The 13,532-nt window shown below is 42.9% G+C and overlaps 1 protein-coding gene across 1 annotated transcript; it reads left to right on the forward strand.

Moving 5' to 3' along the window:
* The first annotated feature begins 642 nt into the window (after positions 1-642).
* NMUR2 (neuromedin U receptor 2) lies at positions 643-13,235 on the forward strand. Its single transcript, XM_054038273.1, has 4 exons — positions 643-1,362; positions 7,911-7,995; positions 9,590-9,715; positions 12,976-13,235. Exons 1-4 carry the CDS (start codon positions 643-645, stop codon positions 13,233-13,235), a joined length of 1,191 nt encoding a protein of 396 aa, XP_053894248.1.
* The last annotated feature ends 297 nt before the right edge of the window (positions 13,236-13,532 follow it).

Below are 13,532 nucleotides of genomic sequence, written 5' to 3' on the forward strand. Positions count from 1 at the left end.
TTGAACTACAAAAACAGATCTCTATTGAGAGAAAATCAGTCTATTTGCTATTGCCTGTTGCCATAAAAAGCAGATTACTAAAATCAATAGTGACTTAGAAATCTGTCCCTGGAAAAAAACATTTTTCTCTGTAGCTTCCAGCTGGAGGTAGCTTTAGTTAACTTTGTAAAAGCTTTTAGACTGAGCTTGCAATGCCTGGTCTCTCATACTGTGACAAGAACAAGGATCTTGCAGCTGGTCTCGCATCCAATATTTCAGATTCACAGTTCTATTCACGCCACATTTCTAATTCAGTAAATGCATCAGGCAGGGCAGCTGATATGAGTAGCCAGGACCTCCTTTATTAGCATATAATCTGATGCGTATAGCTGGCCAATGACTATGTGTGAAAGGAGGGGCTTTCTGTCTAAGGATTCCTCACCAGAGAACAGCTGTTATAACAGCAAAACCTCAGCTGAGTCCAGCGGTATACACTCACTTATATCTCTCAGTGTCTTTGTGCTGTCAGGTCCAGCAGGGCATCCGTGTGTGGCTCTCTCTTCCTTTCTCTGTTTCTAGAAGTGAGGAAATTGCAACAGGAAAGCCTTAGCTAGCCCAAGTAAGGTTGGATCTGAGTCGAGATACTTTCCAACAGAACCAACAATGGACTGGGTCACTAATATCTCATGGTTTGATCACCTATCTGTGAAGGAGGAAGTTTTCAGGAGATACTTAAACAGCACCGAGGACTACCTAGCCTTTTTATGTGGACCCAAACGGAGCCATCTGTTCTTGCCCATGACCTTGGTGTATGCCTTGATTTTTGTGGTTGGGGTGACGGGCAACCTTTTAGTTTGCCTGGTGACCCTTAAGCACAAGAACATGAAAACTCCTACCAACTACTATCTCTTCAGCCTTGCCATTTCAGACCTGTTGGTGCTGCTCTTCGGGATGCCCCTGGAAGTCTACGAAATGTGGAGCAACTACCCCTTCCTGTTCGGCCCGGTGGGGTGCTTCTTCAAGACAGCCCTCTTCGAGACTGTGTGCTTTGCCTCTATCCTGAGCATGACCACGCTCAGCGTGGAGAGATACATAGCCATCCTCCATCCTTTCCGAGCCAAGCTGGACAGCACCAGGAAGCGTGCCCTGAGGATTATCATCGTGATCTGGATCCTCTCGGTCCTCTTCTCTCTGCCCAATACCAGCACCCATGGCATCATGCTGCAGTACTTCCCCAATGGCACGCTGGTCCCTGGCTCGGCTACCTGCACTGTGGTCACGCCCATCTGGATCTACAACTGTATCATCCAGGTCACTTCCTTCCTCTTTTATGTGTTACCCATGGCTGTCATTAGTGTGCTGTACTACCTGATGGGGCTGAAAGTAAGTCCAAATTCAGCTGTGTTCCTTCCTTGTGTAAAAGTGCCCGCATCTGCTGTCTTTCCATCCATAGACAAGGGAAACCATTTCAAGTGGTAGCCCCAGGAAACAATGTACCAAATTCATCCCTGGAGTAACACCACTGTAGAGTTAAAACAGCTACCCAGGGGATAAATTTGGCCAATATATTTTAAGTGTCATTGTTTTAGGTCTCAATGTAATATGTATTAATTCTCTTCCTCCTCCCTCCTTCCCCTCCCCCGCACATTTCCACATTTTTCAACAAACAGAAAATGTAAAAAGAATAAAAAGGAGGGTGATTGTCGTGACAGAATCTTATGCATTATTTGCCTCTCCCTCGCTTGTGGCTTTAGAATTTCCACTGCATCTTTTCTCTCTGACACAGGCAGGCAGTAACTGTGGAAAGAACAGCGTTATAGCCGATATTCTTTTATTAAAAATTCACGTGCAAACTGCCATAAATCGATATGCTGCTTCACTACTGCAGACAGCACGTTCAGCAAATGATTTCTTTTCAGTGAGTGAATTTCTAGGGAGACACACATTATGCTAGTATTTCACATCTATACTCCCTCCAGACACTAGAGTTGCTTGTGAAGGAACATCAGTGTATGAAGATGGGGTGGGGGGGAAGGGAACAACCTATATCTTACTGTACTAATGCACCTTTATTCACTGCACAACTAAGAAATATACTGCTATTAATACTGGGTGGCTGTATTATTTTTTTCTATTTTTTTAATATAACTAGTAAATTTGAATGTAACTTTGGCTGTAAGGCAGAAAAAACTTCTGTGCTGCCTTGCACAGAAAACATGGGGAGGCACATAGATGTATGGACCATGACACTAATTGTACTAAGAACAAGAATCAGCAGTCGAATGTTTGTTGCCATGTTAATACATAGCCTCAGCTGTCTACTGCTTTGTGTCACTTAAAGGGGGAAGAAAAGACTCGCTTGCAGCATCAGTGACAATCGATGAAGATAAACAGCCTAAAACTTATAGCAAACAGCAGAACTTTGAAGGGGCAAATGGGTTAAACTTCTGCAAAACTGCAATTTAGTGACTATTGTGGGGTCTTTGCACGGTTTCACTCACTATCTTTACCTGCACTTCAGGGCACACTGCGCACTAATTTCTGTTTTCTTGATAGTGTAATAGCTGAAAAGCTTTTGCTTCACGTAAAGAACTGTAGCTACTCACCATTGCCCCAGACATTCCAAGTCATCATTCAAAGCACAGCTCACACGCACTGATTTATGAATGCTCTGTTCTGTTCAGTCTCTACCTCATAAGGGCTGAGTGTCCATTCAATTATGCCTATTTACTTTGTTTTATGCTCATAATACACCGCTCCATTTTAAGCCACATCTATCCCTGGCGCAGATCAATTGGCTTCAACACAAGTTATGTCAGAGCAGAATGTTTAATTTTTAAGTGGAGGGGATTGACAAACGGTCCAGTGAGATCATTTTCAGGCATAGATAATTTACATCTAGTCAGTGATGAGCATGAAATCAGTTAATAAATCCAAGGGTCTGCCCCCATCTGAGCATCGTGTGCTTTCGGTAATGCTGAAGTGAAAATTTTCAGAATTGACCCCGGAGAACAGCTCAGGCAATATTGAGGGGGAAGTTTCCTTTTAGTTCGGAGATTCCCAGCCAGTGCTCTGGAAGAGGGACAACTGGAGAGTCCAGCTGGTTCTCTCAGCCCTGCCCAAACCCTCAATGGTAAGGAATACCCTGTGATACTGCATTGCAGGAAGAAAGAATGACCCATGAAGAAGCAGCTCCGTAAATCCACAGCAGGGTTGCAAATTGGCAAGTGTCCTGCAAAGTTGACAACTGTATTTAAAGTAAAAAATACCTCTCTCCTTCACTGTGAAACGCCTGCCCCATAGAACTCCTCCTGACTCATCAAACTGGTTACCTCTACTGCCTGGGTTTGATTTCCAGTCTGGGTTGCTAACGTGTGTGCTACAGAGACCTCTATCCCTTGTGTTGAAAGAAAATGCAGCTGTCACTTAGGGTCCAGTCTTGCAAGGTGCTGAGTACATCTGGAGTACAGTGTCCAGTTTTGGGCCCCACACTACAAGAAGGATGTGGAAAAATTGGAAAGAGTCCAGCGGAAGGCAACAAAAATGATTAGGGGGCTGGAGCACATGACTTATGAGGAGAGGCTGAGGGAACAGGGATTGTTTAGTCTGCAGAAGAGAAGAACGAGGGGGCATTTGATAGTGTAGATCTGCCCCAAGTCTCTCTGTGGGAACATATTCCAGGATTCTGTCCCTGATCCCCATGTCCATCAAACAGCATGCTGGGAAATTGTCAGGAGAGCAGTGCCAGGAGATTAATGCGCACAGTTATCTGATGCATATTGTATGCAAAACATTTTTGCAGGTTTCATTGCCTAAATAATTTGTTGAATATAAATCACTCAACCAGCTCTCTATAAGCTGAGCAAATCATCGGGGAGGGGAGGGAATACTGAATAGCTTATGGGGGTAAGGAAAATACCACCATCTATTAGCAGTGCAATCAGGGTGATAGAATAAATCTCACATCACAAGACAGTGTCCCCATCTGAGAATCTCCCATAGATTCATAGATTCTAGGACTGGAAGGGACCTCGAGAGGTCATCGAGTCCAGTCCCCTGCCCACATGGCAGGACCAAATACTGTCTAGACCATCCCTGACAGACATTTATCTAACCTACTCTTAAATATCTCCAGAGATGGAGATTCCACAACCTCCCTAGGCAATTTATTCCAGTGTTTAACCACCCTGACAGTTAGGAACTTTTTCCTAATGTCCAACATAAACCTCCCTTGCTGCAGTTTAACCCCATTGCCTCTTGTCTTAGCCTTAGAGGCTAAGGTGAACAAGTTTTCTCCCTCCTCCTTATGACACCCTTTTAGATACCTGAAAACTGCTATCATGTCCCCTCTCAGTCTTCTCTTTTCCAAACTGAAGAAAAAAGTTTTTCCATGACTGAAGAGACACATTGGGCCTAGGAGGCATTCCCCTGCCCCCATGGTTGCCAGTCCTCTGCCACCCCCAGACCCTGGAGAAAGTTTGACTGAGGAGCCCCCAACTGGACCCTGTCTCTCTCCATCATGGTAGCTATGAACCCTCAAGAGAACCAGCCAGTGGGAGGTGTAGTGGTCCTTGAGGATCTCCGTTTTTATAAAGTGACCCACAGAAAAAAAAATTTGGAGAATTACTGTTACAAATCTTGACCTGAGGAAACCATCACTAGAGGGAGAGGATAGGTCTGTTTCCATGCTTATCCAGTCCCTGGCCCTTTAGTTGATACGGCCAATTGCTGTTGTGAGAGACAAGGTGGGTGAGGTAATAGCTTTTATTGGACCAACCTCTGTTGGTGAAAGTTACATGCTTTTGAGCTCCAAAGGGCTCTGCTTCCTTCCCCAGCTCTCTAATGTCCTGAGACCAACACAGCTACAACACTGCCAATTGCTGTTGTGACATCTGTCCACCGGAAATCAAGCTCCGCCCACCCAATTCACATCACACTGGTGCTCCTAGACGCCATGTTGACAGAGTGTTTTATTATTGCATAGACAGGCAGGCAAGGCTACCAAACTTTTCATCAGATGACAACAACTTTTGGTTACTACTAACTTCGGTCACACTTGAGCCAGTGACCTACAGAAGAATTGTTCCAGTGCTTTCAGTGGACTTGTAACAGAGGGCAGAATTTCACACTATAACCTTTGCTGCCTCGTAGAACATACTCCAATATATAAATATATGGCTAAACCCCATTTCTGGTTCCTTGCGCCACACACCTTTTATTTTCTCAGAGCATCTATGTGGAATTCGTTTTCAGAAAGCCGAGCTAATCTCACACATGGTTCATTGCATTTAATGTTAGCATTGACACGAAGATGACAAGAATGCATGCAAAAGCCCCTACTCCATCTATCTAGTAGTCATTTCTAAGGCACACACCACGGCATTTTCTCCCTCTTGATGGCTCAGTTATGCCTTCTCTTTGATCATCCCACCACAACGCAGTGTCCCTGGAGAGTCTGAAGATCAGGCATCACAGTGCTATCAAAGCCACTGCATAGAAGAAAATAACCCACATTTCTATGGTTTATTACTCTGTCCTAGCAATACATTCTCTATGGCTTTTGAGCATTCTTAAAATAAATGGCTGTTGAGACTGAAAAACCACTGATGGGAAACTAAAGTTTTTAATCAATCTAAGCAAACATTTATGAATGTTTACGTATGGTCCATATCAATCAAGTTTATTCCTTAAACAACTTTGATTATGAGTAAAAATGGCAAAGAAAATAATGAAAAACATGGGAAAGTTAAGTTGCCTTGACGTTGCATAAAATATTATCTATTTTCTTCCCAAGTGTGAGTCCTACGTTATAATTGATCAATATAAAAACATGCCTGTCTTTTATCACAGTTAAAACACTCTTGAAAAATGTATAAGATGTAATTAATCATAAAACATGAAACAGAAAACTAAAATGTAAGAGGTCAGGTAAAAAGATGAAATATCCTCTTCTCATGGGAATATTTTATTAGTTCTGTTATTTTTGGCTTCTGTCTCTATGCATATATTTTCCCATATAATAAAAGCTTAACTGCCATTCTGCAGGTACTGAAAAATCTTCACTAAAAAAACCTGACTGAATAGTCATCAGTTAAAATCAAAATGTCTGGGTCCCAATTAAATGGTCTCTACAGATGATCTCAACTATAGCAGGTTGAAAGTTTAATGACAAAACACTTTTCTGTCAGAAGACGCCATTTTATCAGAATGAAAACATTTCACGGGAACAGGTCAATTTCAATGAAATTTTCTCTGGGACAGTATTGAAATGAATTGTTTAAACTTTGTCAATTTTGTACCATTTTGTTTCAAGTGTTATGTTTATACAAATTAGTAATGTAAATATTATATATTTTATATTCTAGTGTCTCAATGTTAGTAACATGAAACATTTGACCTTATTGAAAGGAAACATTTTGACATTATCAAAATCAAACAAATGAAAGATTCAGCATTATCAGATCAAAAGTTCTGGTATTTCTGAATTGAAATTATTTGGAATTTCTGTTCTGGGTGAAATTTAGAAATTGATACTTTTTCTTCTAATTTGGAAAGAAAACAACTTTCAAAATGTTGGAATTGCCCATGGGATGGAAATTCCATCTTGCAACCAGCTTTAGTTCCAAATAAAATCACATCAAAAGTGAGTTTCCCTCTGATTGACCAGTTAATGGCCCGTTCCTCATTAAACCATCTGATCTCAACTCTTTTCATCAGAAAAGCACTCCAGTAAATATTAGATTATCAAGAGTTAATTGGGATTAATTTTAATCTCATTAGTCATTTTAGTCTGGAGTAGGGGGAGATAACAAGTTGTCTCTGTTTGCTTTATCACCCCATTTTTGTTGTTTAAAGGCCCAGGGGAATCTGCTCAGAAAGTATTAACTTTTTTTGTTGTAAATGATTGGTGTGTGTTTGAATCTGAGCATGTGCTGCACGAGGGTTCTCTGCTTGATGGAATACAAGGATTCTACTCATCAAATTAATTCCAAGCAAATTAGCCTAAACAGTTAGGGTTTGATTCAAAATGCATTGAAGCCCATAAGTATCTTTCCACTGAGTCCTTTCAATCAAGCCCCTAGTCAGTTTTTTCAGATCACAGGGATTTTAGATGATTGCATAGGACCCAGGAATAAAATAGTAGTGGATATTTTGCAGGAAGACAAAACAAAGCTGAATTTTAGTAGATTTTATAGCCCGAATCCTACTCTACACCAGTCAATAAGAGTTTTGGTGGTTGTTGTTTTTACAAACTGACTTAAAAGCATACTTTGTATGTACATTATTTGAGATCCAAAAAATCTATTTGTTTTTAACCTAAATTTTCACTAAATCTTTGTTTTGCCAGATTAGAAGTGGGGGAAAAAAGAGAACCTTTCATCTGAACCTTTTGCAAAAACCAAACCAGCACATTTTTGCAAAGCCCAATACCTTGATTTGCCCATTCTAGTAATGGAACAAAACTAAATCCTTTTATCGTACCAGCCACATCCTTATTCTGAACTTTCTTGGCTCCAAACTACCCTTGATTTAAGGTTGATATTAGCAAAACCCAAACCAAACTGGCAATATTTTGTAAAAGCAAAAAATTGCTCCTTGGCCTCTCTTCCACAGTGTCCAAAGTGTCACTCCAGGACCAGCACTAAAGTCAGTTAAAACAAAATGGTTGTCCACATATACAACATCTCTTCTTCACTGTAAGCATGCCTGAAATCACTAAGACCCTTCCTTCAAAGGCAGGTTGAACTCATTTAATGTCCTTTCTAAACCACCTAAATAAGTAGCACTGTAGAGCAAGATTTACTTAACTCAACTTTCCCAGAGCAGCTTACCATAGAATTGTCATGGGGAATTCTTAGTGTGGCCAGTCGGACTCCATACTGCTTCAGAGGAAATCATGTTGTTTCTTTCCCTCTTTTTCCCCTGGCCAGCTGAGAGGAGAGAAATCTTTGGCAGCTGATGAAATGGCTGTGAATATTCAGAGACCGTGCAGAAAATCAGTCACCAAGATGTTGTGTAAGTAATTGGTTCTTTTTTCATATGTATTATTTAACATGGGGAAGAAGGTGCAGAAAAAAACCTACAGAAGTTGAAGGTGAAGTCTGGGTTTAATTCACAGGTGAAATATGTTTGACGAACAGTTCACATTAACTACAAACAACCCCTTCCCTAATTAGGCCCCATTGGATATCTCTGATCCAGAAAAGCTTAGATAGGGGCTTATGGACCATGGGACTGATGTTCATTGGGATATACATGTGGGGTTCCACGCCTGGATTAGTAGAGGGATTTTCCCATCATGGTTAAGGTGAATTAGCAGCCATGTGTTCAAGAAGCTTGCACAGCATCTCCCTGTGTTATATTCATCTCTAACCTGTGCTATTAGCCATGTGTGACTGATCCTGCATTGTCCTGATGAGTGCTAAAATTCACGATTGTCCCCCTTCCAGCAATTGCAAACTTCTGAAACAATAAATAAATACAAACGTGTTATTTACATATAATCTTTCCCTAAACCCTCCAGATGCAGGTTGGCGAATGTCTGTTGCACAGGCATCACCTCCCCTGGCATCATGTGCTGCACCTTGTTAAAGACAGCTCTTGCCAATCTACATCCATCATTTACCCTTGCTTTCACTCATCCCCACTTCTCTCAGGTCCTCCATGTTTCATGGCAAGATGTGGAGCCTCACGCAGGCCTACCACTTGAGCATCTGAGCTCCAACAGCCTTGAAAGCACAAACATCACTCCCTAACTTTGGGCTGTCTTTAAAACATACACAGCCAACCACTGCTACCAGGCAGGCCCTGCAGTCGGAACAGGAACTACCCAAGAAACCTAAACCACTCAACACTTTTCAGGAAATAGCATCTCCCGGTCAGAAGGCTTTGAGACAACTTTAACTCCCCATTTGAAAACTGGCACTGGTATTCTGAATTCGGCCGGCATTTCTTTCCTATCGATCTGCAACGCCAGTTAGTCTGTGCCAGCAGGCTGAGACGACTGAGTCATCCAGCTGGTGGGAGGGAAAGGGGCAAATTCATAACCTGTTTGGTGCTGGTCAGCATGCCAGGGATCTCAATGGATGCAACCCAGTCTGAAAATCATAGGACAATCCCTTGGGTCTGACTCGCCACCCTGCAAGTTACAAGCAGCGCCCCCTGGAAATTAGCCGTGAGCTTTGCTTTTGCAGTGAGAGAGGGTGACCGCTCAAGAGGCCTTCAAGTAAAAGCCCCAGTGATAGCATGAATACTGCTGGCTCCTCCAAAGTTTGCTTAGGGTGAAGCGCCATATAAGCTAAAAACCTCCTAACTATTATCAGCTCCACTAGAAACTTATCAGAGTATTTTAAAAAATCAATGTTTGCTGACTGCAGACCGGAGAGAAATTGATTGGAAATTTCTCTTTCAGTCTGCAGTTAATTTTGCAGAGAGCATGGTAGACAGCAGAGGGAAAAGCAAAGCTTATGAACCAGCTGAGATGCCCACTGGACAAATGCTTGTAACCACCTAGCACTTTTCATCCTGCTTACTGAACCCAATTCAATCAATGCAAAGTAACATGCCATATACTTCTGTAATTCTCTCTCTTTTCCTTTCTCCAAATCAGTTGTTCTAGTGATGGTATTTGCCATATGCTGGGCCCCATTTCACATCGATCGACTCTTCTTCAGCTTCGTCGTGGACTGGACTGAGCCGTTGGCCAATGTGTTCAACCTGATCCATGTGGTGTCAGGTAACTGTTTTTATTGGGGTTAGCTAATCAGTAGAGCTGGGGGAAAGAATTTTTGTGAATAGGGTTTTTTTCAGGCAACCTGTGAGTAAATTATTCAGAAATATATTATTACCTCACCCACCTTGTCTCTCTAATAACTAAGGAATAACATTTGAGTATCATCTTTTATTGGACCAACTTCTGTTGGTGAAAAAGACAAGTTTTCCAGTTACACGGGTCCTTTCCTTTTTCTTCAGACCTAAAGAAGAGCACGATGTCGATCAAAAGCTGATCTTTCACCAACAGAAGTTGATCCAATAAAAGATATTATCTCACCCACTTTGAGTAATATAATTGAGGAATGTTTGCAGAGTTCTAGCTGTTTTGGTCCCAGAATATTTGAGAGACAGAGTTCTTTCCAGTGTCTCCATTAAATAGATTATACTTTATTATATTTGTGCATTCAAAGGGTGGTAGGTGTTTCACAGAAACAAGTCAAGATGCTGTCTTTGCCCCCCAAAAGCTTATCATATAAAGTCAGACATGATGTAACACATGGGGATAATAAATAAATAAAATTGGGGAACAGGAAAGGAAGGACAAGGGTAGCAATAATACAAATGCATGATTGTTCTCTTGAACCAAGTCTGCATCCAGATGCTTCTATTAAATGTTTTTTCCTTGCATTAAGGGTACTGAATTAGTTCGCTTTATGTAGACAGTATAAAAAAGGAGAGACGAATATTATGACCCATATTTTGTTCTCAGTTAACAGATGTAAAATTGGAATGACTCCATTAAGTGTGGATGTACACTGGTATAGCAGAGAAGAATTTGGACCCATATAATACAAGATACCATAGAGTCATAGAGTTTAAGACCAGAAGGGACCACCAGATCATCCAGTCTGACTTGCCGTACATCACAGGCCACCAACAACAACCAGCCACCCGTACACTAATCCCAACAACCAATATTAGACCAAAGTATGACAGCCTGCAGGAGACTAGGCTGTTATGTGCCACAGGCAGAGCACAGGAAGGACCAAGGTGCACCAGTCAAGGAAATAATTAAGTGAGAGATACCCAGATACACCAGGCAAATGACAACCACTCATGTGCTGCAGAGGAAGGCAAAAAAAAAAAAAAAAAACAACCCTCCAAGGTCACTTCCAACCTGACCTGGGGGGAAATTCCTTCCCAACCCCACCTATGGGGATCAGTTAGACCCTCAGCATGTGAGCAAGAATCAGCTAATCAAGCTCCTGAGAGAGAAAGAGAGTGCTCAGTGCCATCTTAGAGCCCTGGCCTTCACCATCCAATCTTCCATCTTCAGCCATGGCCATCCCTAATGCTTCAGTACAAGGAGATAAAAAACCCTCCCAGAATACATTGGTGCAATATAATGTCAGTGCAATCAGACCCAGTTATAGCCCAAAGGCTTGATTTTGCCCATGTGTTGCTTGTCAGAAAGATTTAGGGCTCCGCTTAGGCTTGGTCTACACTAAACCCCCAAATCGAACTAAGGTACGCAACTTCAGCTACGTGAATAACGTAGCTGAAGTCGACATACCTTAGTTCGAACTTACCGCCGTCCAGACGCGGCAGGCAGGCTCCCCCGTCGACTCCGCGTACTCCTCGCGGCGAGCAGGATTACCGGAGTCGACGGGGAGCACTTCTGAGTTCGATTTATCGCGTCCAGACTAGACGCGATAAATCGAACCCAGAAGTTCGATTGCCTGCCGCCGAACCAGCGCGGTAAGTATAGACAAGCCCTTATTTACATAAGTGTGAGTAAGGGTTGTACAACTGGGCTCACAAAGAGAATGGCCATAGAGTAGTGGTGTGAGCCAGCAGTCTCTCCACTGAAGACCATGCAGTTACTCTGAATTTACACCAGTGAAACAGAGGGCCAAATTTGACTCTTAACAGTTAGTTCTTGCCTAACTTCTCATTGCAAGGGACTTCTAAAAAGTATGTGCTGTCAATGGGTCATATCTTCTCTCCCCTGTGTGTCAAGTGGTACTTCACCAAATACACCCAAATTATACCTTAGCCAACAGGGCACAGTGGGTACACCCCATTAGAAAACAAGGAGTGGAAAATGCTAATCAGGGAGTGCAGCTGAAAAACATACCTGTGTTGAATGATCTACTTTGCACCTCCGCTGTGCTGCTGGCAGATTCAGAGGAAGTAAAGCGCTGCTGTCAAATATACCGCCCGACAGTCATTAGTTCCCAGAGCATGCAGTACAAAACAATACCGTGCAATCAACCTCCACTAGCAACGGGGCTTGTTCCTGAAGTTCAGCCTGGCATTCATTGCAAAGCTTCTCAGGGTCTGATAGCTACTGTTGGGGATTGTGTTTAATCTAAAAATGGAGCTAAAAATCCTGAAACGTCCAGGATGCTGCTGGTTGTTTGAATACTCACAAATGATGAAAACTAGGATACTGCAAATCATCGTGAGCCGAAGTCAGTGCTTTGAACTCATTAAAATATTCACCAATCAACGCCGTTGCTATTCAATCAGCTCTGATGTATACATGGTAACAAACATGTTCTCCTGGAGGATTTCTCAGCCAAACCATGAATCTGATCAAAACTACAGATTTTACATTCTCTCCCCCAGCTGAGGTTTATGACTAAGGTTTTACATTACTGCCAGCAAGAACATTAAACGAACTAGTTTCTTCAAGAAAGGTGTAGCACAGCGGAGATTCACCCCTGCGGCGCCTCCTGATGATCGTCCTGGGGAATTAGCTCTTTGACCCAGGAGTGCCCTCTGCAGGCCAGTGATCCGCTTGCCATTGGCCCCCATGTCCCTCTTTTATACTGCTCCCTCTGGCTTCCCTGGCCTTCTTATAAGGCCCAGTTGCTTGGTTTGGGGCGTGGCCCTAGCTGCAGCCACTTCCCCAATCAGCCAGGGTTTTACTCCCTGGCCCCGCCCCAGCCCTCTGCAAGGTTTTTCCAACCCCTTCCGGGCTGGAGCGGGTGTTCACCCCGCTACAAGAAGCATGATCTTAGCCTGCCACGGGAAAATGTTGGCTGTGCTTCCAAAGTGGAAATTAGGTGACCGACACAGATTCAGCATTGATGTTGGTTTTTCAGGAGACTTCCTTCATAGTTCAGATTCCCCTTCCTCCATTCTTCTGATCTTATTGTTTTCTAATGCCTTTGGAACTGTATATCTCATTGTTACATTAAGAAGTAGAGACTCTCTCTTCTGAGCATATTCTACCCACTAATTAGATGTCTCCCATGCTTTGTTTTCCTCTTTTAGGTGTTTTCTTCTATCTGAGCTCCGCTGTGAATCCCATCATTTACAACCTGCTTTCCCGTCGTTTCAGAACGGCTTTCCTCAATGTGATCTCTCCCCGGTGCGGGCGCTGGCGCTCCAAACACCCCAGAAGTGAGATTCCAGCCCAGCAGAGCATCTTCCTGGTGGGGGACCGCAATCAGGTGGACTGTGCTGAAGACGCAAGCTCCCTGTGCATGCACAGAACATCTGTCTGTAGTTCTCATCTTTCCACTGGCCTATGACTTTATTTAGTGCTATGAGTGGGACAAAAGTCAATGAAAATAACATTTTTTCTTTTTTTAAAAAAAAAGGCCTGATAAGCAGGTGTCACAGGGTTTGGGGTGCAATCCAGACCAGTAAGGGGTTGTCACCTCTTCCCCAGTAACCCCGGGTGCCTCACTATGCTTTGCTGCTGTAGGTCCCAACTTGGGCTGCTCACAACCAGTCTACCAGCATGTAAGTTGCACCCTTAGGCCTGGTCTACACTGGGGGTGGGGGGGGTATCGACCTAAGATACGCAACTTCAGCTACGAGAATAG

This window comes from Malaclemys terrapin, chromosome 8, assembly GCF_027887155.1.
Source record: "Malaclemys terrapin pileata isolate rMalTer1 chromosome 8, rMalTer1.hap1, whole genome shotgun sequence".
In the NCBI taxonomy this organism is placed as follows: domain Eukaryota; kingdom Metazoa; phylum Chordata; order Testudines; family Emydidae; genus Malaclemys; species Malaclemys terrapin.